Below are 13,515 nucleotides of genomic sequence, written 5' to 3'. Positions count from 1 at the left end.
GAGAAGCCTCTGCCCCAAATAGTGAACAGAAAGCGGGAGGGGATAACAGAAGGGAAGAACATGCAGACTTTGAGCGCAGCTGTTATTTGGGGAGGGGAGCCTCTCTACCCAAAAGTAAAAGATCGCACCAAAGACAGTTCAAGCTCTCGCTAACTCAGATTTTAATTCAATGCAAGCATTTTGTTATTCCCCTGCTGAGGAGTGTATTAAATTATGGTCTCTATGTGTGGTTTGGGAGCTGCACGGTCAGGGGAAAAACAATGGTGTCCAAGGTTGTAAAGACTGCAGAGAGAATAATTGGGTCCACTCTTCCCACCTTGGATCAAATCTATGCTTCCAGGCGCCATAAGAAAGCTGCAGAGATAGTGCAGGATGGTGTGCACCCCAGAAATGATCTCTTTTAGCTTCTGCCTTCTGGAAGAAGGTACAGGGTTATAAAGACTAGGACTAGCCGTCTGAGAAACAGTTTCTATCCAAATGCGATTTTGGTTTTAAAGGCAGTGTAAGGTAGTCTCTGGGACGCGGGTGGCATTGTGGGTTAAACCACAGAGCCTAGGACTTGCCGATCAGAAGGTCGGCAGTTCAAATCCCCGCGACGGGGTGAGCTCCCATTGCTCTGTCCCAGCTCCTGCCAACCTAGCAATTCGAAAGCACGTCAAAGTGCAAGTAGATAAATAGGTACCACTCTGGCGGGAAAGTAAACAGCATTTCCGTGCGCTGTTCTGGTTCGCCAGAAGCGGCTTAGTCATGCTGGCCACATGACCCGGAAGCTGTACGCCGGCTCCCTCAGCCAATAAAGCGAGGCCAACTCTGGGGTTGCGGCACTCATCTCGCTTTATTGGCCAAGGGAGCCGGCGTACAGCTTCCGGGTCATGTGGCGAACCAGAGCAGCAAACAGAAACGCCGTTTGCCTTCCCGACGGAGTGGTACCTATTTATCTACTTGCACTTTGACATGCTTTTGAACTGCTATTTTGGCAGGAGCAGGGACTGAGCAACGGGAACTCACCCCGTGGCGGGGATTTGAACCGCCGACCTTCTGATCGGCAAGTCCTAGGATCTGTGGTTTAACCCACAGCGCCACCCGCGTCCCACTGAGTTCTTACTCAGACCCTTTGTCCCTGAAAGGATAAGAAAATACCCTATAATGGCAAGACCAGCACAGGTGGTTTCAAGGAAGGCAGTGGCAAGCTGGTGTCCTCCAGACTACAATTCCCATCAGCCTCAGTGTCTTACAGCTGTACTTGCTGGGGGAAGATCGGAATCGCATCTGGAAGCATCCGGACAGCATTAGGTTGGCCAAGGCAGCTGCAGCAAATAAGAGGCATTATTTCCATGTCTGATAATTGAACTGGCTGGTTTTGAATCCTTCTTGTGGAAGAGTTACCCAGCTCATCTTCCTTTTCTGGAACGTGTCCAGAGGAGGGCAACCAAAATGCTCAAAGGCCTGGAAACGATGCCTTATGAGGAACGGCTAAGGGAGCTGGGCATGTTTAGCCTGGAGAAGAGGAGGTTAAGGGGTGATAGGATAGCCATGTTCAAATATATGAAGGGATGTCACATGGAGGAGGGAGAAAGGTTGTTTTCTGCTGCTCCAGAGAAGCGGACACGGAGCAATGGATCCAAACTACAAGAAAGAAGATTCCACCTAAACATTAGGAAGAACTTCCTGACAGTAAGAGCTGTTCGACAGTGGAATTTGCTGCCAAGGAGTGTGGTGGAGTCTCCTTCTTTGGAGGTCTTTAAGCAGAGGCTTGACAGCCATATGTCAGGAGTGCTCTGCTGGTGTTTCCTGCTTGGCAGGGGGTTGGACTCGATGGCCCTTGTGGTCTCTTCCAACTCTATGATTCTATGATTCTATTTTTCCTCAGGGTGGTGAACTACGAAGGCGGGGCTGTCTGTTCCCAGGCTCGCTCGCTGTGGCGTCTGGAGCCGCTGCGCATCAGGTATGAAATAATGATAACAAATAATAGCAGTGTTGTTGGGGTTGCTTGCATCCCAGGAGCACAGGCTCCCTTGTGGATTTGTCTGCCTCAAAAGCCATGAACAACGCAAAGGATTCTGGGTTGTGTTTGAAGGTACAGAGTCGGTTTTCACCGGAGCCAACGAGGTATAAAATGTTATTTTAGGACTGTTCCTTTTAAACGTGTCCTGACAAAAAATATATATACAGAAAATGTTTTTAACTCAAGGACTCGGTTAAAAACCAAGAGCTTACATGGTTGTTATGTAGAGTGGGATGCCACGAAATGCCACAATAAGAGACATCACCTTATGACCGGTTCTGTTTCTTACCTGAAAGTGAAAAATACAATCTGGCTGCCACTCATATTGGGATACAACCCTTCCACCTCTATGGCTTTATTTGTTGACCCAACCTGGAATATAGTCTTTTACCCTTTTTCTACCCTTCTTATCAGACGTCTGAGCAGTCCTAGCATCAGTGTGCTTACACCCTCAGGCACAACTGCCATTTTAATTTATTTTATTTTAATGCCGCCCTTCATCCAAAGATCACAGGGTGGTTCACAACAGAAAAAATGAAAACATAAAATACATAATAAAGCAAAAACAGCTCCCCTCAACAAAAAAAAGGGGGGGCAGTATGCCAGTGGACAGCTGGGTTTGGGAGCTGCCATTTTAATTCCCCACAATCCCTTGCCCTCAATGTAGTGTTGTTTTGAGGCATTGTGTGGAGAATTAACATGGCTGCTCTGATCAGTCCCCTGGTGCTGCTCAGGAAACTGTGACTGCCGCAACCCAATAATTTGTTCAAGGCCCAACCATGGGCGCCACTGACTGCAGAGGAGCCAACAGAGGACATGTGGGAAATTAAACCAGGGGAATGACCTGCCTGTATGGAAGCCTGGATCCTACAGAGCACTGTCTCACTCTCTCCTTACAGCTTAAAATATCAATTTACAAAGAGTCTGTAATCCAGTACCATATCTTTCGCTCCATTGGACGCACCGGACCATAGGAGGGGGAGAACAGGGAAAATTTTTTTCTTGTTCTCCCCCTCTAAAACAAGGTGCGTTCAATGTACATTCACCAGAGGCTGCTTTCCCCCACCGCCAGCCTCAAAGATCCCTGAAGCCTTTGGAGCGCAGCGCCCCGCTGCCCTGGAGAGGCTTTGCGCACAGCCATCCCCAAGCTAGATCAGTGAGACGGAGCCCTCCATCTCGCTGTTCTGGCTTGGGAACAGCCTTGCTAGCTTCTGCAGGACAGCGGGGTGAAGGCACCCCACTGCCCTGGAGAGGCTGTGCGCGCAGCCATCCCCAAGCTAGAGCAGCGAGACGGAGCGCTCCGCAGTGCTCCGTCTTCCTGTTCTGGCTTTGGGCTTAGCGGCGCAGCCTGCATTCGCTCTATAGGACGCACGCACATTTCCCCTTAATTTTTGGAGGGGAAAATGTGCGTCCTATAGAACGAAAAATACGGTATTTCTTGAGGGATGATACTCCTGAAACTACCTGTATTGATTCGGGGTATTCAGCCAAGATTTTTAAAGCTAAATCTAAAGTTGCCTGGTTTCCTCAATGGTGGCTATCTAGTCTTTTTATATACTGTATGTTTTTGGATTACTAATGTATTTGGATGACATTGTATGATTTTATTGTTTGAACTCATGCTAATAAAGGCCAACAACAATAAAAACAACTGAGGAAAGGTACTACCCGTGAGGGGAATTGGCCACAACACATCCTTCTTCCATGTGTTCACAGCAGTAAATGGTGGGACTACGTTATAATGTCATTTATGTATTGCAGGGGCAGCCACTGGGCTGTTTCCCCTGATGTTGTTGGACCACAATTCCTGGCATCATTACCTATTGGCCTTGCTGGCTGCAGGGGCTGATGGGAGTTGGAGTCCAAGAGCATCTGAAGGGCAGCACACTGGCTACCCCTGATGTGTCCTAGTTGCCTGAGAGGGAACATACAGTATTTCTTCCACCACAACAGCTGGAGCGGCAGCCACATGAAGTGGGGGCAGCCCTTCCGCGTCCGCCACGTGACCACGGGCCGCTACCTGGCGCAGACCGACGAGAAGGGGCTGGTTGTGGTCGACGCTGAGAAAGCTCACACCAAAGCCACAGCTTTCTGCTTCCGGATCTCTAAGGTGAGAGGAGTCCCCCATTATTGCCCTTGTTTGGAAGCAGGACAGTCTTGGTTGTTGTTTAGTCATGTCCGACTCTTTGTGACCCCCTGGACCAGAGCACACCATGCACTCCCGTCTTCCACTGCCTCCCGCAGTTTGGTCAAGCTCATGCTGGTAGCTTCGAGAACACCGTCCAACCATCTCGTCCTCTGTCGTCCCCTTCTCCTTGTGCCCTCCATCTTTCCCAACATCAGGGTCTTTTCCAGGGAGTCTTCTCTTCTCACGAGGTGGCCAAAGTCTTGGAGCCTCAGCTTCAGGATCTGTCCTTCCAGTGAGCACTCGGGGCTGATTTCCTTAAGAATGGATCGGTTTGATCTTCTTGCAGTCCATGGGACTCTCAAGAGTCTCCCCCAGCAAAGTGCTCTGCCTTTAAGAATATAAGTACCCAAGAGGAGCCGTGTTGGACCAAAGGCCCATCTTGTCCAATATCCTGTTCTCTCATTGGCCAACCAGATTCCCCAATGGGAAGCCTAAGTGCAACAGAGCTCTCCCCACTTGTGATTCCACGGCAGCTGGGATTCAGAGGCAAATGGCCAATGAGGGCAAACAGAGTTATTATGACTATTGTTGTTATGATCATTGATTTATCCTTCTAAAGCACCGTTTCAAGGCAAATTACACATAAGATAGGACTCCCATGTGTCTGGATTTTCCTGAAATGGACTTGAAAATGGCGCCCATGTGGATTTTTAGTTATTATTCAGTTATTATTATTTACTACCCCCACTGTGGAAGGACGTGTGGATCCAGAATTGGCCTCCACAGTCACTTATGGACATTGTCAAAACCGTGTTTATGGAAGACAATCTTACTCGGCTACGAATGATCGCCAAAGAAGAAGAAGTCTACTATTAGTACTACTACTATTAATTTATTTTCTCACCTGCCCTTCACTGTAAGGTCCCTGGATGGGTTACAGCCATTTAAAAATACTAAATGTTGAAAATGGCATTGAAATGGAGAGAATCTTGTAAGTAGGAGCAGCCAAGCACTTTCAGCAACAGCAAGATATTCTAAAACTGAATAATCGGGTCCAACTGACCAGCAGAACTGAACATTCTTTTTTTTTTAATTCTTTTTATTGAATTTCACTTAGATAACCAAAAGAAAAAACAAATCAACAATTTTAAAAGAAATATCCCAACGTAACATAAAAGTAACATCAGTTTCCATTACAGTTCTTTGTCTTCTCACTTAAATCTTTATATCTTTAAATATTTAAATCTTTCCCCTACACACCTATTGACCTCCTTCCAGAACTGAACATTCATTCATTTCGGGCGGATTTTTTCAGAATCGGCAAGATGTCTGGGAAAACATGGGTGTATGGTAAATAGGGTGTTACACACACACACACACACACACAATCTTTAAAAGAAAAGCCCAAAAATATATGTCTGAATGTAAAGATTGCTCCTATGGCATACATGTGCTGATGTTTTGTCTTATCGGTTTACTTTTGAATAAAATAAACATTGTAGGCCAGTGTGGCCTCCGTATGTCTCTGCCCTGCCATCCCTCTGAGCTCATGGCGCCCTCTATTCTCCCCCTTGCCCTTCTAGGAAAAGCTGGATGTGGCTCCGAAGCGAGACGTGGAGGGGATGGGAGCCCCTGAGATCAAGTACGGAGAGTCCATGTGTTTTGTGCAGCATGTTGACAGCGGCCTCTGGGTGACGTACGCGGCGGCTGATGCCAAGGCTCTCCGCTTGGGGCTGCTCAAGAGAAAGGTGAGGCTTAACCGGCTGGCCTCCCTGGCTTTCCATCAGGCCTGGTGGCCTTGAGCCAAGGAGTCGCGCAGGGGAGGGTGAGCCCATAAGGTGCCCATTCAGCATCTAAAACACACAAGTTCCTCAGACTGGAGAGCCCAGCCTGAGTACGCAGCTTTATAGGGCCAGGTGGAAGCTGATTGGCTCCCTGTGTCAGCTGGTCTCTTTTTGATTGGTCGCTGCAGCACCATCCTCTGGCTACCTGTGGCAGTGGCACCGCAGCACAACGCCCTCTGCTGGCCAGCTGTCATAGTTGCACAGAGAGTAAAGTTTCCTAGGTCCCCCTGTCAAGAATCTCTGGTTTGAGAATTTTCAGAGCGCCCACCATATATACCTGCTTTCTTCGCTCACCCTACAGGCCATCTTGCACCAGGAAGGTCACATGGATGATGCTCTCTCCCTGACCCGCTGCCAGCGTGAGGAGTCGCAAGCCGCCCGGATGATCTACAGCACTTCTGGCCTTTATAACCAGTTCATCAAGTAGGTGCCGGGTAGATTCTGCTCCTGTGGAAACCAAGAAATCGACTGCTTGAGTTGTGTTCTGTGCCTGACTGTCACCTGGCTGCCTGTCATCTTTTTTGTGGTTCCATGCTCCCCTCTGCCATCCCCATTGGCTGATCCATTGTGGTGCCACGGAATGTTAGCAAGCATTCCAATAGGTGTGCAAGGCTAAGAGTAATTCGTCGCAATGCAAAGCGAAACCGAACTGCTCGTAGGCCTAGCTGTCAACTTTTCCCTTTTCTTGTGAGGAATCCTATTTGGAATAAGGGATTTTCCCTTTAAAAAAAGGGAAACGTTGACAGCTGCCCTCATAGGAGGGAAGAGAGAGGTCAGTTTGGTGAGAAGAGAAGCAGTAAGAGGAGGAGCTGCAGTGCTGGGTTTATTTATTGAATTTCTATCCCGCCGTTCCCCTCTTTGATTAAGCAGCCATGAGGTCTAGCAGCTTGCCATGTTTCAAGACCCAAAGCTGAAGAGGTATGGTGCTAAGGGGAGCATTCCACAAAGTACCGTATTTTTCGCTCTATAAGACGCACCAGACCACAAGACACACCTAGTTTTTGGAGGAGGAAAAGAAGAAAAAAAATATTCTGAATCTCAGAAGCCAGAACAGCAAGAGGGATCGCTGCGCAGTGAAAGCAGCAATCCCTCTTGCTGTTCTGGCTTCTGGGATAGCTGCGCAGCCTGCATTCGCTCCATAAGATGCACACACATTTCCCCTTACTTTTTAGCAGGGAAAAAGTGAGTCTTATAGAGCAAAAAATATGGTAATTCTCACACCTGGTGCAGCATTGGCCAAACCGGTCTCTTGAGCGAGATCGTCTGTCCTGCCATTGATGGTCCCAAGTTCTCCTGGCCAAAGAAAAGTTCTTTAGAGTGTCAGGAATAAACAACTTATATGTAATGGTTATGGGGGTTGCTCGTGCGTAAGTTGCCGTTACTCCTGGCTAGGTTGCCTGGTTGAACCCTTTCTGTCTGGACAGCCCCAAGTTCCGTGGCTGCCTCAGTCGCTGGCAGAATCCGTCAGTGGGCGTTTCTTGAACCTCTTCCAGCATAGAAGCTGTTTGACGCCCAGTCTCCTCCTACTTTGCCTGCGCTGAAGTCTTCTGCGCACAGTGGGTGTGGGTAGCGGAGTACTCGTGCCCTCTCCGCTGGTCTCCGGCGAGGAGTCCTGGAGCCACCTCTCCGATTCCCCCATCTCCCCCCCCCTTCTCCACTGGTGTTACGCTGATTACCTTCCCCAGCGGATGGGCTACCTCTCTCCCTACTGGGACCCTCTCCACCATCCCTCTAGAGCCTCCTCTCCGCCTCCAGCTCCGATGGCAGTTCCCTGACATTATATAAAAAGGAATTGCAACGTGATTCTGCGCAGAGCCACAATTACATATATGTTTAAAGCCTATTCAAGGCCAGTTTAAAGGCACACGACTTCCTCCACAGAACCCTAGGAATCCCTCTTGCTGTTCTGGCTTCTGGGATAGCTGCGCTGCCTGCACTCGCTCCATAAGACGCACTCACATTTCCCCTTACCTTTTAGGAGGGAAAAAGTGAGTCTTATAGAGCAAAAAATATGGTAAATATATTAACTTGTGGCCATCTTAGGGGTGTGATTCCTCCTTCTCTGTGCCAATGCTAATCTCAGCTCTGGCTGTTGCTTCTCCAGGGGCCTGGACACACTGAGCGGAAAGGTCAAGTCCGGAACCCCAGTCACTCTTCCCATCGATGGGATGATTCTCAGCTTGCAGGACCTCATCAACTACTTCCAGCACCCTGAGGAAGAGCTGCAGCATGAGGAGAAGCAGACCAAGCTGCGTTCCCTCAAAAACAGGCAGAACCTCTTCCAGGAGGAGGTGAGCAATCGGGGACTCAGCCTAGGAGGGTGGCCTCAGTGTAGCCATTGCCAAACCGGTGCTCTCAATATGTTGGGTTCCCAGTTCCCAGCAGCCCCGGCCAGCATGGCCAATAGGAATGATGGAAGCTGTAGTCCCAACAGCATTTGGAGAGGCTCACAGCTTCTCCACCTCTGGTGAAGGCAGCAGGGGCTTGTGGGGCTTGCTAAGGTAGGACTCCAGGTCCTGAGGGCACTTTGGTCCTGAAAGTTCTTCACTGGCTCCCAGTACATTTCCGAGCACAATTCAAAATGTTGGTGCTGACCTTTAAAGCCCTAAACGGCCTCAGTCCTGTATACCTGAAGGAGCGTCTCCACCCCCATCGTTCTGCCTGGACACTGAGATCCAGCACCGAGGGCCTTCTGGCGGTTCCCTCGCTGCGAGAAGTGAGGTTACAGGGAACCAGGCAGAGGGCCTTCTTGGTGGTGGCACCCGCCCTGTGGAACGCCCTCCCAGCAGATGTCAAGGCAATAAACAACTACTTTACTTTTAAAAGACACCTGAAGGCGGCCCTGTTTAGGGAAGTTTTTAATGTCTGACGCTGTATTGTTTTTGACATTTGGTTGAGTGGCTGGGGAGACCCAGTCAGATGGGTGGGGTATAAATATTATTATTATTATTATTATTATTATTATTCTGCTTCCTTTGCAGGGCATGATCACGCTTGTTCTGAACTGCATCGACCGCCTCAATGTGTACAGCACCGCCGCACACTTTGCTGAATACGCTGGCGAGGATGCCGCTGAGTCCTGGAAGGAGATTGTCAACCTGCTGTATGAGCTGCTTGGTATGAAGACCAAGGGCAGAGCTCTGGGATGAGAGCTACCTGGGCCCATGTTGATGTAGAACAGATCTGGAGCTTGCAGGGCACTCTCGCGTGGCTAGCGAAGTTTTGGGAAGGGGGTCACCATCGATTTCCAGTTCTGATTTGGTCTGGATTTGGTTGCAGATTTCGCAAGCAACCCTTCCTGGCCCCTGAATTTATTAGATCTGCAGCCCCTGAAGACTTTCTAAGAATGTGCATCCTTGTGTCCCATCTGCATTATACATTTTAATCAGTGTTATACCACTTTAAAAGGGACACGGGTGGCGCTGTGGGTTAAACCACAGAGCCTAGGGCTTGCCGATCAGAAGGTCGGCGGTTCGAATCCCCACAATGGGGTGAGCTCCCGTTGCTCGGTCCCTGCTCCTGTCAACCTAGCAGTTCGAAAGCAAGTCAATAAAGCGAGATGAGCGCCACAACCCCAGAGTCGGCCACGACTGGACCTAATGGTCAGGGGTCCCTTTACCTTTACCTTTTATACCACTTTAAACAGTCATGCCTTGCTCCCAGAGAATCCTCGGAAGTGTGGTTTGTTAAGGGTGCCGAGTTGTTAGGAGATTATTCCCTTTACACTATTCCCCACTATTCCCTTTACAGATCTTCAGTTTCCAGAGTGGTTTAACGGTTCATCCCTTTTCTTAAGGAACCAGTCACTTAAGAAATGGGACGGACCATTAAACCACTCTGGAAACTGGAGCTCTGTAAGGGGAATAGTGGGGTGGTCTCCTAACAACTCTTGGCAGCCTAAAGAAACCCCTGTTCCCTGGGGCAAGGCATGACTATTTAAATTGATATAACCCTGATGGAAAGGTATCATACAGATGGGGAAGGTTTGCGTGCCACTTTTAAACCATAATTTAAAGTAAAAGGATTGTGAGTGAGTGAGAGAAGGCTACTCCATCCATCATGTCTGCTTGTGGGCTTCTGGTTATCCATTGTGAGGACCCAATGCTGGGCGAGATAATAGCCCTTTGGTCTGATCTCGCGGTTGCAAAATTAAATTGCCTGACAATAATGTCGTGGTGGTAACTAGCTGGATAGTAACATGCACGCCCTTTCCCTTGGTGTCCCTCCACGCAGCTTCACTGATCCGTGGGAACCGGGCCAACTGCGCCCTTTTCTCCAACAACCTGGACTGGCTGGTCAGCAAGTTGGATCGACTGGAGGCCTCCTCTGGTGAGCAGATGGGGTTGTCGGGGCTGCCCTATACCATGATCTTCTTCAAGCCACCCGAGTACTATTGAAGTTTTGGACTACAATACCCATCATCCCCAGGCAGTAGGCAGGGATGATGGGAGTTGTAGTCCTAAACTTTTGTAATCCCAAACTGCAGGCTGAGGAAGGCTAGTATCTGTCTATCTGTCTATCTGTCTATCTATCTATCTATCTATCTATCTCTATCTATCTATCATCTATCTATATCTATCTATCATCTATCATCTATCTATCTGTCTATCTATCTATCTATCTATCTATCTATCTATCATCTATCTATCTATCTATCTATCTATCTATCTATCATCTATCTATCTATCATCTATCTATCTCTCATCTATCTATCTATCTATCTATCTATCTATCTATCTATCTATCTATCTATCTATCTCATCTATCTATCTATCAATGTTAAAACAAAGAAATGGTTGGAGAGGAAACATAACCCAGTGCTGAAAGCAATTTAGTCTTGTGTATAGCTATAGTCGGGACACGGGTGGCGCTGTGGGTAAAACCTCAGCGCCTAGGACTTGCCGATCGCATGGTCGGCGGTTCGAATCCCCGCGGCGGGGTGAGCTCCCATCGCTCGGTCCCAGCGCCTGCCAACCTAGCAGTTTGAAAGCACCCCTAAGTGCAAGTAGATAAATAGGGACCGCTTACCAGTGGGAAGGTAAACAGCGTTCCGTGCGCTGGCTCGCCAGATGCAGCTTGTCACGCTGGCCACGTGACCCGGAAGTGTCTGCGGACAGCGCTGGCTCCCGGCCTCTAGAGTGAGATGAGCGCACAACCCTAGAGTCTGGCAAGACTGGCCCGTACGGGCAGGGGTACCTTTACCTTTTTATAGCTATAGTTCCCCTAAAATTCCCCTAAAATTATGGGGGAATCAACCATTATCCATTAGCTTGGGGGCCAGTGTGGTGTAATGGCCAGAGTGTTGGACTAGGACCTGGAGACCAAGGTTCACATCCCCACTTGGCCATGAACCTCGCTGGGTGACCTTTGAGGAGTCACTCGCTCCCAGTCTAGCCTACCTTACAGGGTTGTTGTGGGGATAACGTGTATGTGTGCGCTCTCTCTCTCACTCTCTCTTTATCCCATCCTGGTCTTATCTGGCAGGCATCTTGGAGGTTTTATACTGCGTACTCATTGAAAGCCCTGAAGTTCTGAACATCATCCAGGAGAACCACATCAAGTCCATCATTTCGCTCTTGGACAAACACGGGCGCAACCACAAGGTAAGTCGAGCCACACATGCGCCACTGGCTCCTCTTCTCGCAGACAAGTGTCAGTTGGCAGAAAGCTTTTTTCTCTGCAACATGTTGGGCACAGGCCAGGGGAAGGGCACTGCCAGGAGTTCAGCCTACACTCAAGTAGGACCCTGGCAGAGACACATACCCGACTGGCATGTTCTCTCCCTTCTGGTCTTTCGTTTGGGAGCTTCATAAGCTTTCTTCAGCCTGAACATCACAGCGACCGATGCCAAAAGACACCGGCACACTTAGGGATCCGCAGAGTCTTTGCAGCTTGCGTAACAGACCTCAGCAACTCAGCATTTTGGCTAATCTACTTTTTTTACATATAAACACACACGGAGCACAGCAACATGGCTCCCTCTCTCTCTGGCATCAGACAGCAAAGAGAAAAAGAACAAAGGACAATAGTCCCACTTCGTGGAACACAGTAACACAAACATCCTGTCTCCGTCACTTCCCACTCTATGGAGTCAAAACATACACTGTCATGTGATAGACAAAAATCCCATGACTGCAATCATAGATCAGGAATTCTAAAGACCTTTGGAGGTCTTTAAGCAGAGGTGTGACAACCATATGTCAGGAGTGCTCTGATGGTGTTTCCTGCTTGGCAGGGGGTTGGACTCGATGGCTCTTGTGGTCTCTTCCAACTCTTCTATGATTCTATGATTCTAACAGGCACATGTAGCACACTTGGATCGTGTCCAGTGTTAACTCCTATTCAGAGTAGACCCATTGAAATTGATGAGCCTGGCTCATTAATCTGGTTTTTTCCTTATCATCAATGTTAATTATTTGTTTGAATGTTTTAAATAGTTGTTTTTAACTGTGGTGTTTTTGTTTTGCTGATAATTCCATTGTTTTAATTGTTTGTAAGCCACTTTGAGGGTTTTGATTTGTTTTTTACAATCAAGCAGGATGTAAGTTTTATGAAATAAATAAATTTTGGTGCCCCCTTGGCAGGTCCTGGATGTCCTCTGCTCTCTGTGTGTCTGCAACGGTGTGGCTGTCCGCTCTAACCAAAACCTCATCACTGAAAACTTGCTCCCAGGAAGGGACCTACTTTTGCAGACAAAGCTCATCAACTACGTCACCAGGTTGGTGCTTTCCCCGTTTTAATGTGGCATCACATATGTCCCAATTATTCTGGGGTGAGGTGGGGGTATCAGCACAGAATGCAAATTTTGAAACGTGACTAGACTTTCCTTTACGTTTCTAGTCCTTATGAGTTCCAAAGGTGTGCAGACAACAATTGCTGAAATATCAGGATGATATCCACTGTTAGCCATATTACGGAGTAAAAAGGGACCCCTGACCATTAGGTCCAGTCGTGGCCGACTCTGGGGTTGTGTCGCTCATCTCGCTTTATTGGCCGAGGGAGCCGGCATACAGCTTCCGGGTCATGTGGCCAGCATGACTAAGCCGCTTCTGGCGAACCAGAGCAGCGCACGGAAACGCCGTTTAGCTTCCCGCCGGAGCAGTACCTATTTATCTACTTGCACTTTGACGTGCTTTCGAACTGCTAGGTTGGCAGGAGCTGGGACCGAGCAACGGGAGCTCAGCCCATTAAGGGGATTCGAACCGCCGGCCTTCTGATCGGCAAGTCCTAGGCTCTGTGGTTTAACCCATTGCCACCCACGTCCCTGTTATGGAGTAGACCCACTGAAATCAGTGTACTTAAGTAAATCAAGGCCAATGATTTCAGGGGACCTGTTTTGAGTTTTGAGTCAGTTCGACATCGCCCTCAGAAGCTAGAGGGGCGGTGGAATAAGATTTCCCAAGATGCGGGGGCAGCAGAGCGTCAGATCCCTTGCCCTGCTGCAGAATCTGTCTTGGACACTATAGCAAATTTTTCATAATAAATGGTGCATATAAGAGAAATTGTGTAACTTTAGCTAGTTTGTTATAGCAGGATCA

General features: G+C 48.6%; 1 protein-coding gene across 5 annotated transcripts in view; it reads left to right on the top strand.

Moving 5' to 3' along the window:
• Positions 1-13,515, top strand: part of RYR1 (ryanodine receptor 1) — a 225,696-nt gene that overhangs the window by 57,756 nt on the left and 154,425 nt on the right. For all 5 annotated transcript variants that reach the window (XM_083454661.1, XM_083454659.1, XM_083454660.1 and 2 more), the window contains exons 9-17: positions 1,871-1,945; positions 3,959-4,115; positions 5,717-5,881; positions 6,279-6,400; positions 8,082-8,268; positions 8,959-9,094; positions 10,211-10,306; positions 11,462-11,580; positions 12,562-12,695. In XM_083454661.1, coding sequence (XP_083310787.1) covers positions 1,871-1,945; positions 3,959-4,115; positions 5,717-5,881; positions 6,279-6,400; positions 8,082-8,268; positions 8,959-9,094; positions 10,211-10,306; positions 11,462-11,580; positions 12,562-12,695 — 1,191 coding nt within the window. The remainder of the gene's footprint in view (positions 1-1,870; positions 1,946-3,958; positions 4,116-5,716; positions 5,882-6,278; positions 6,401-8,081; positions 8,269-8,958; positions 9,095-10,210; positions 10,307-11,461; positions 11,581-12,561; positions 12,696-13,515) is intronic.

This window comes from Podarcis tiliguerta, assembly GCF_965153285.1.
Source record: "Podarcis tiliguerta genome assembly, chromosome: 8".
Lineage (NCBI taxonomy): Eukaryota > Metazoa > Chordata > Lepidosauria > Squamata > Lacertidae > Podarcis > Podarcis tiliguerta.
This window is presented reverse-complemented; position numbering and strand designations above follow the sequence as displayed.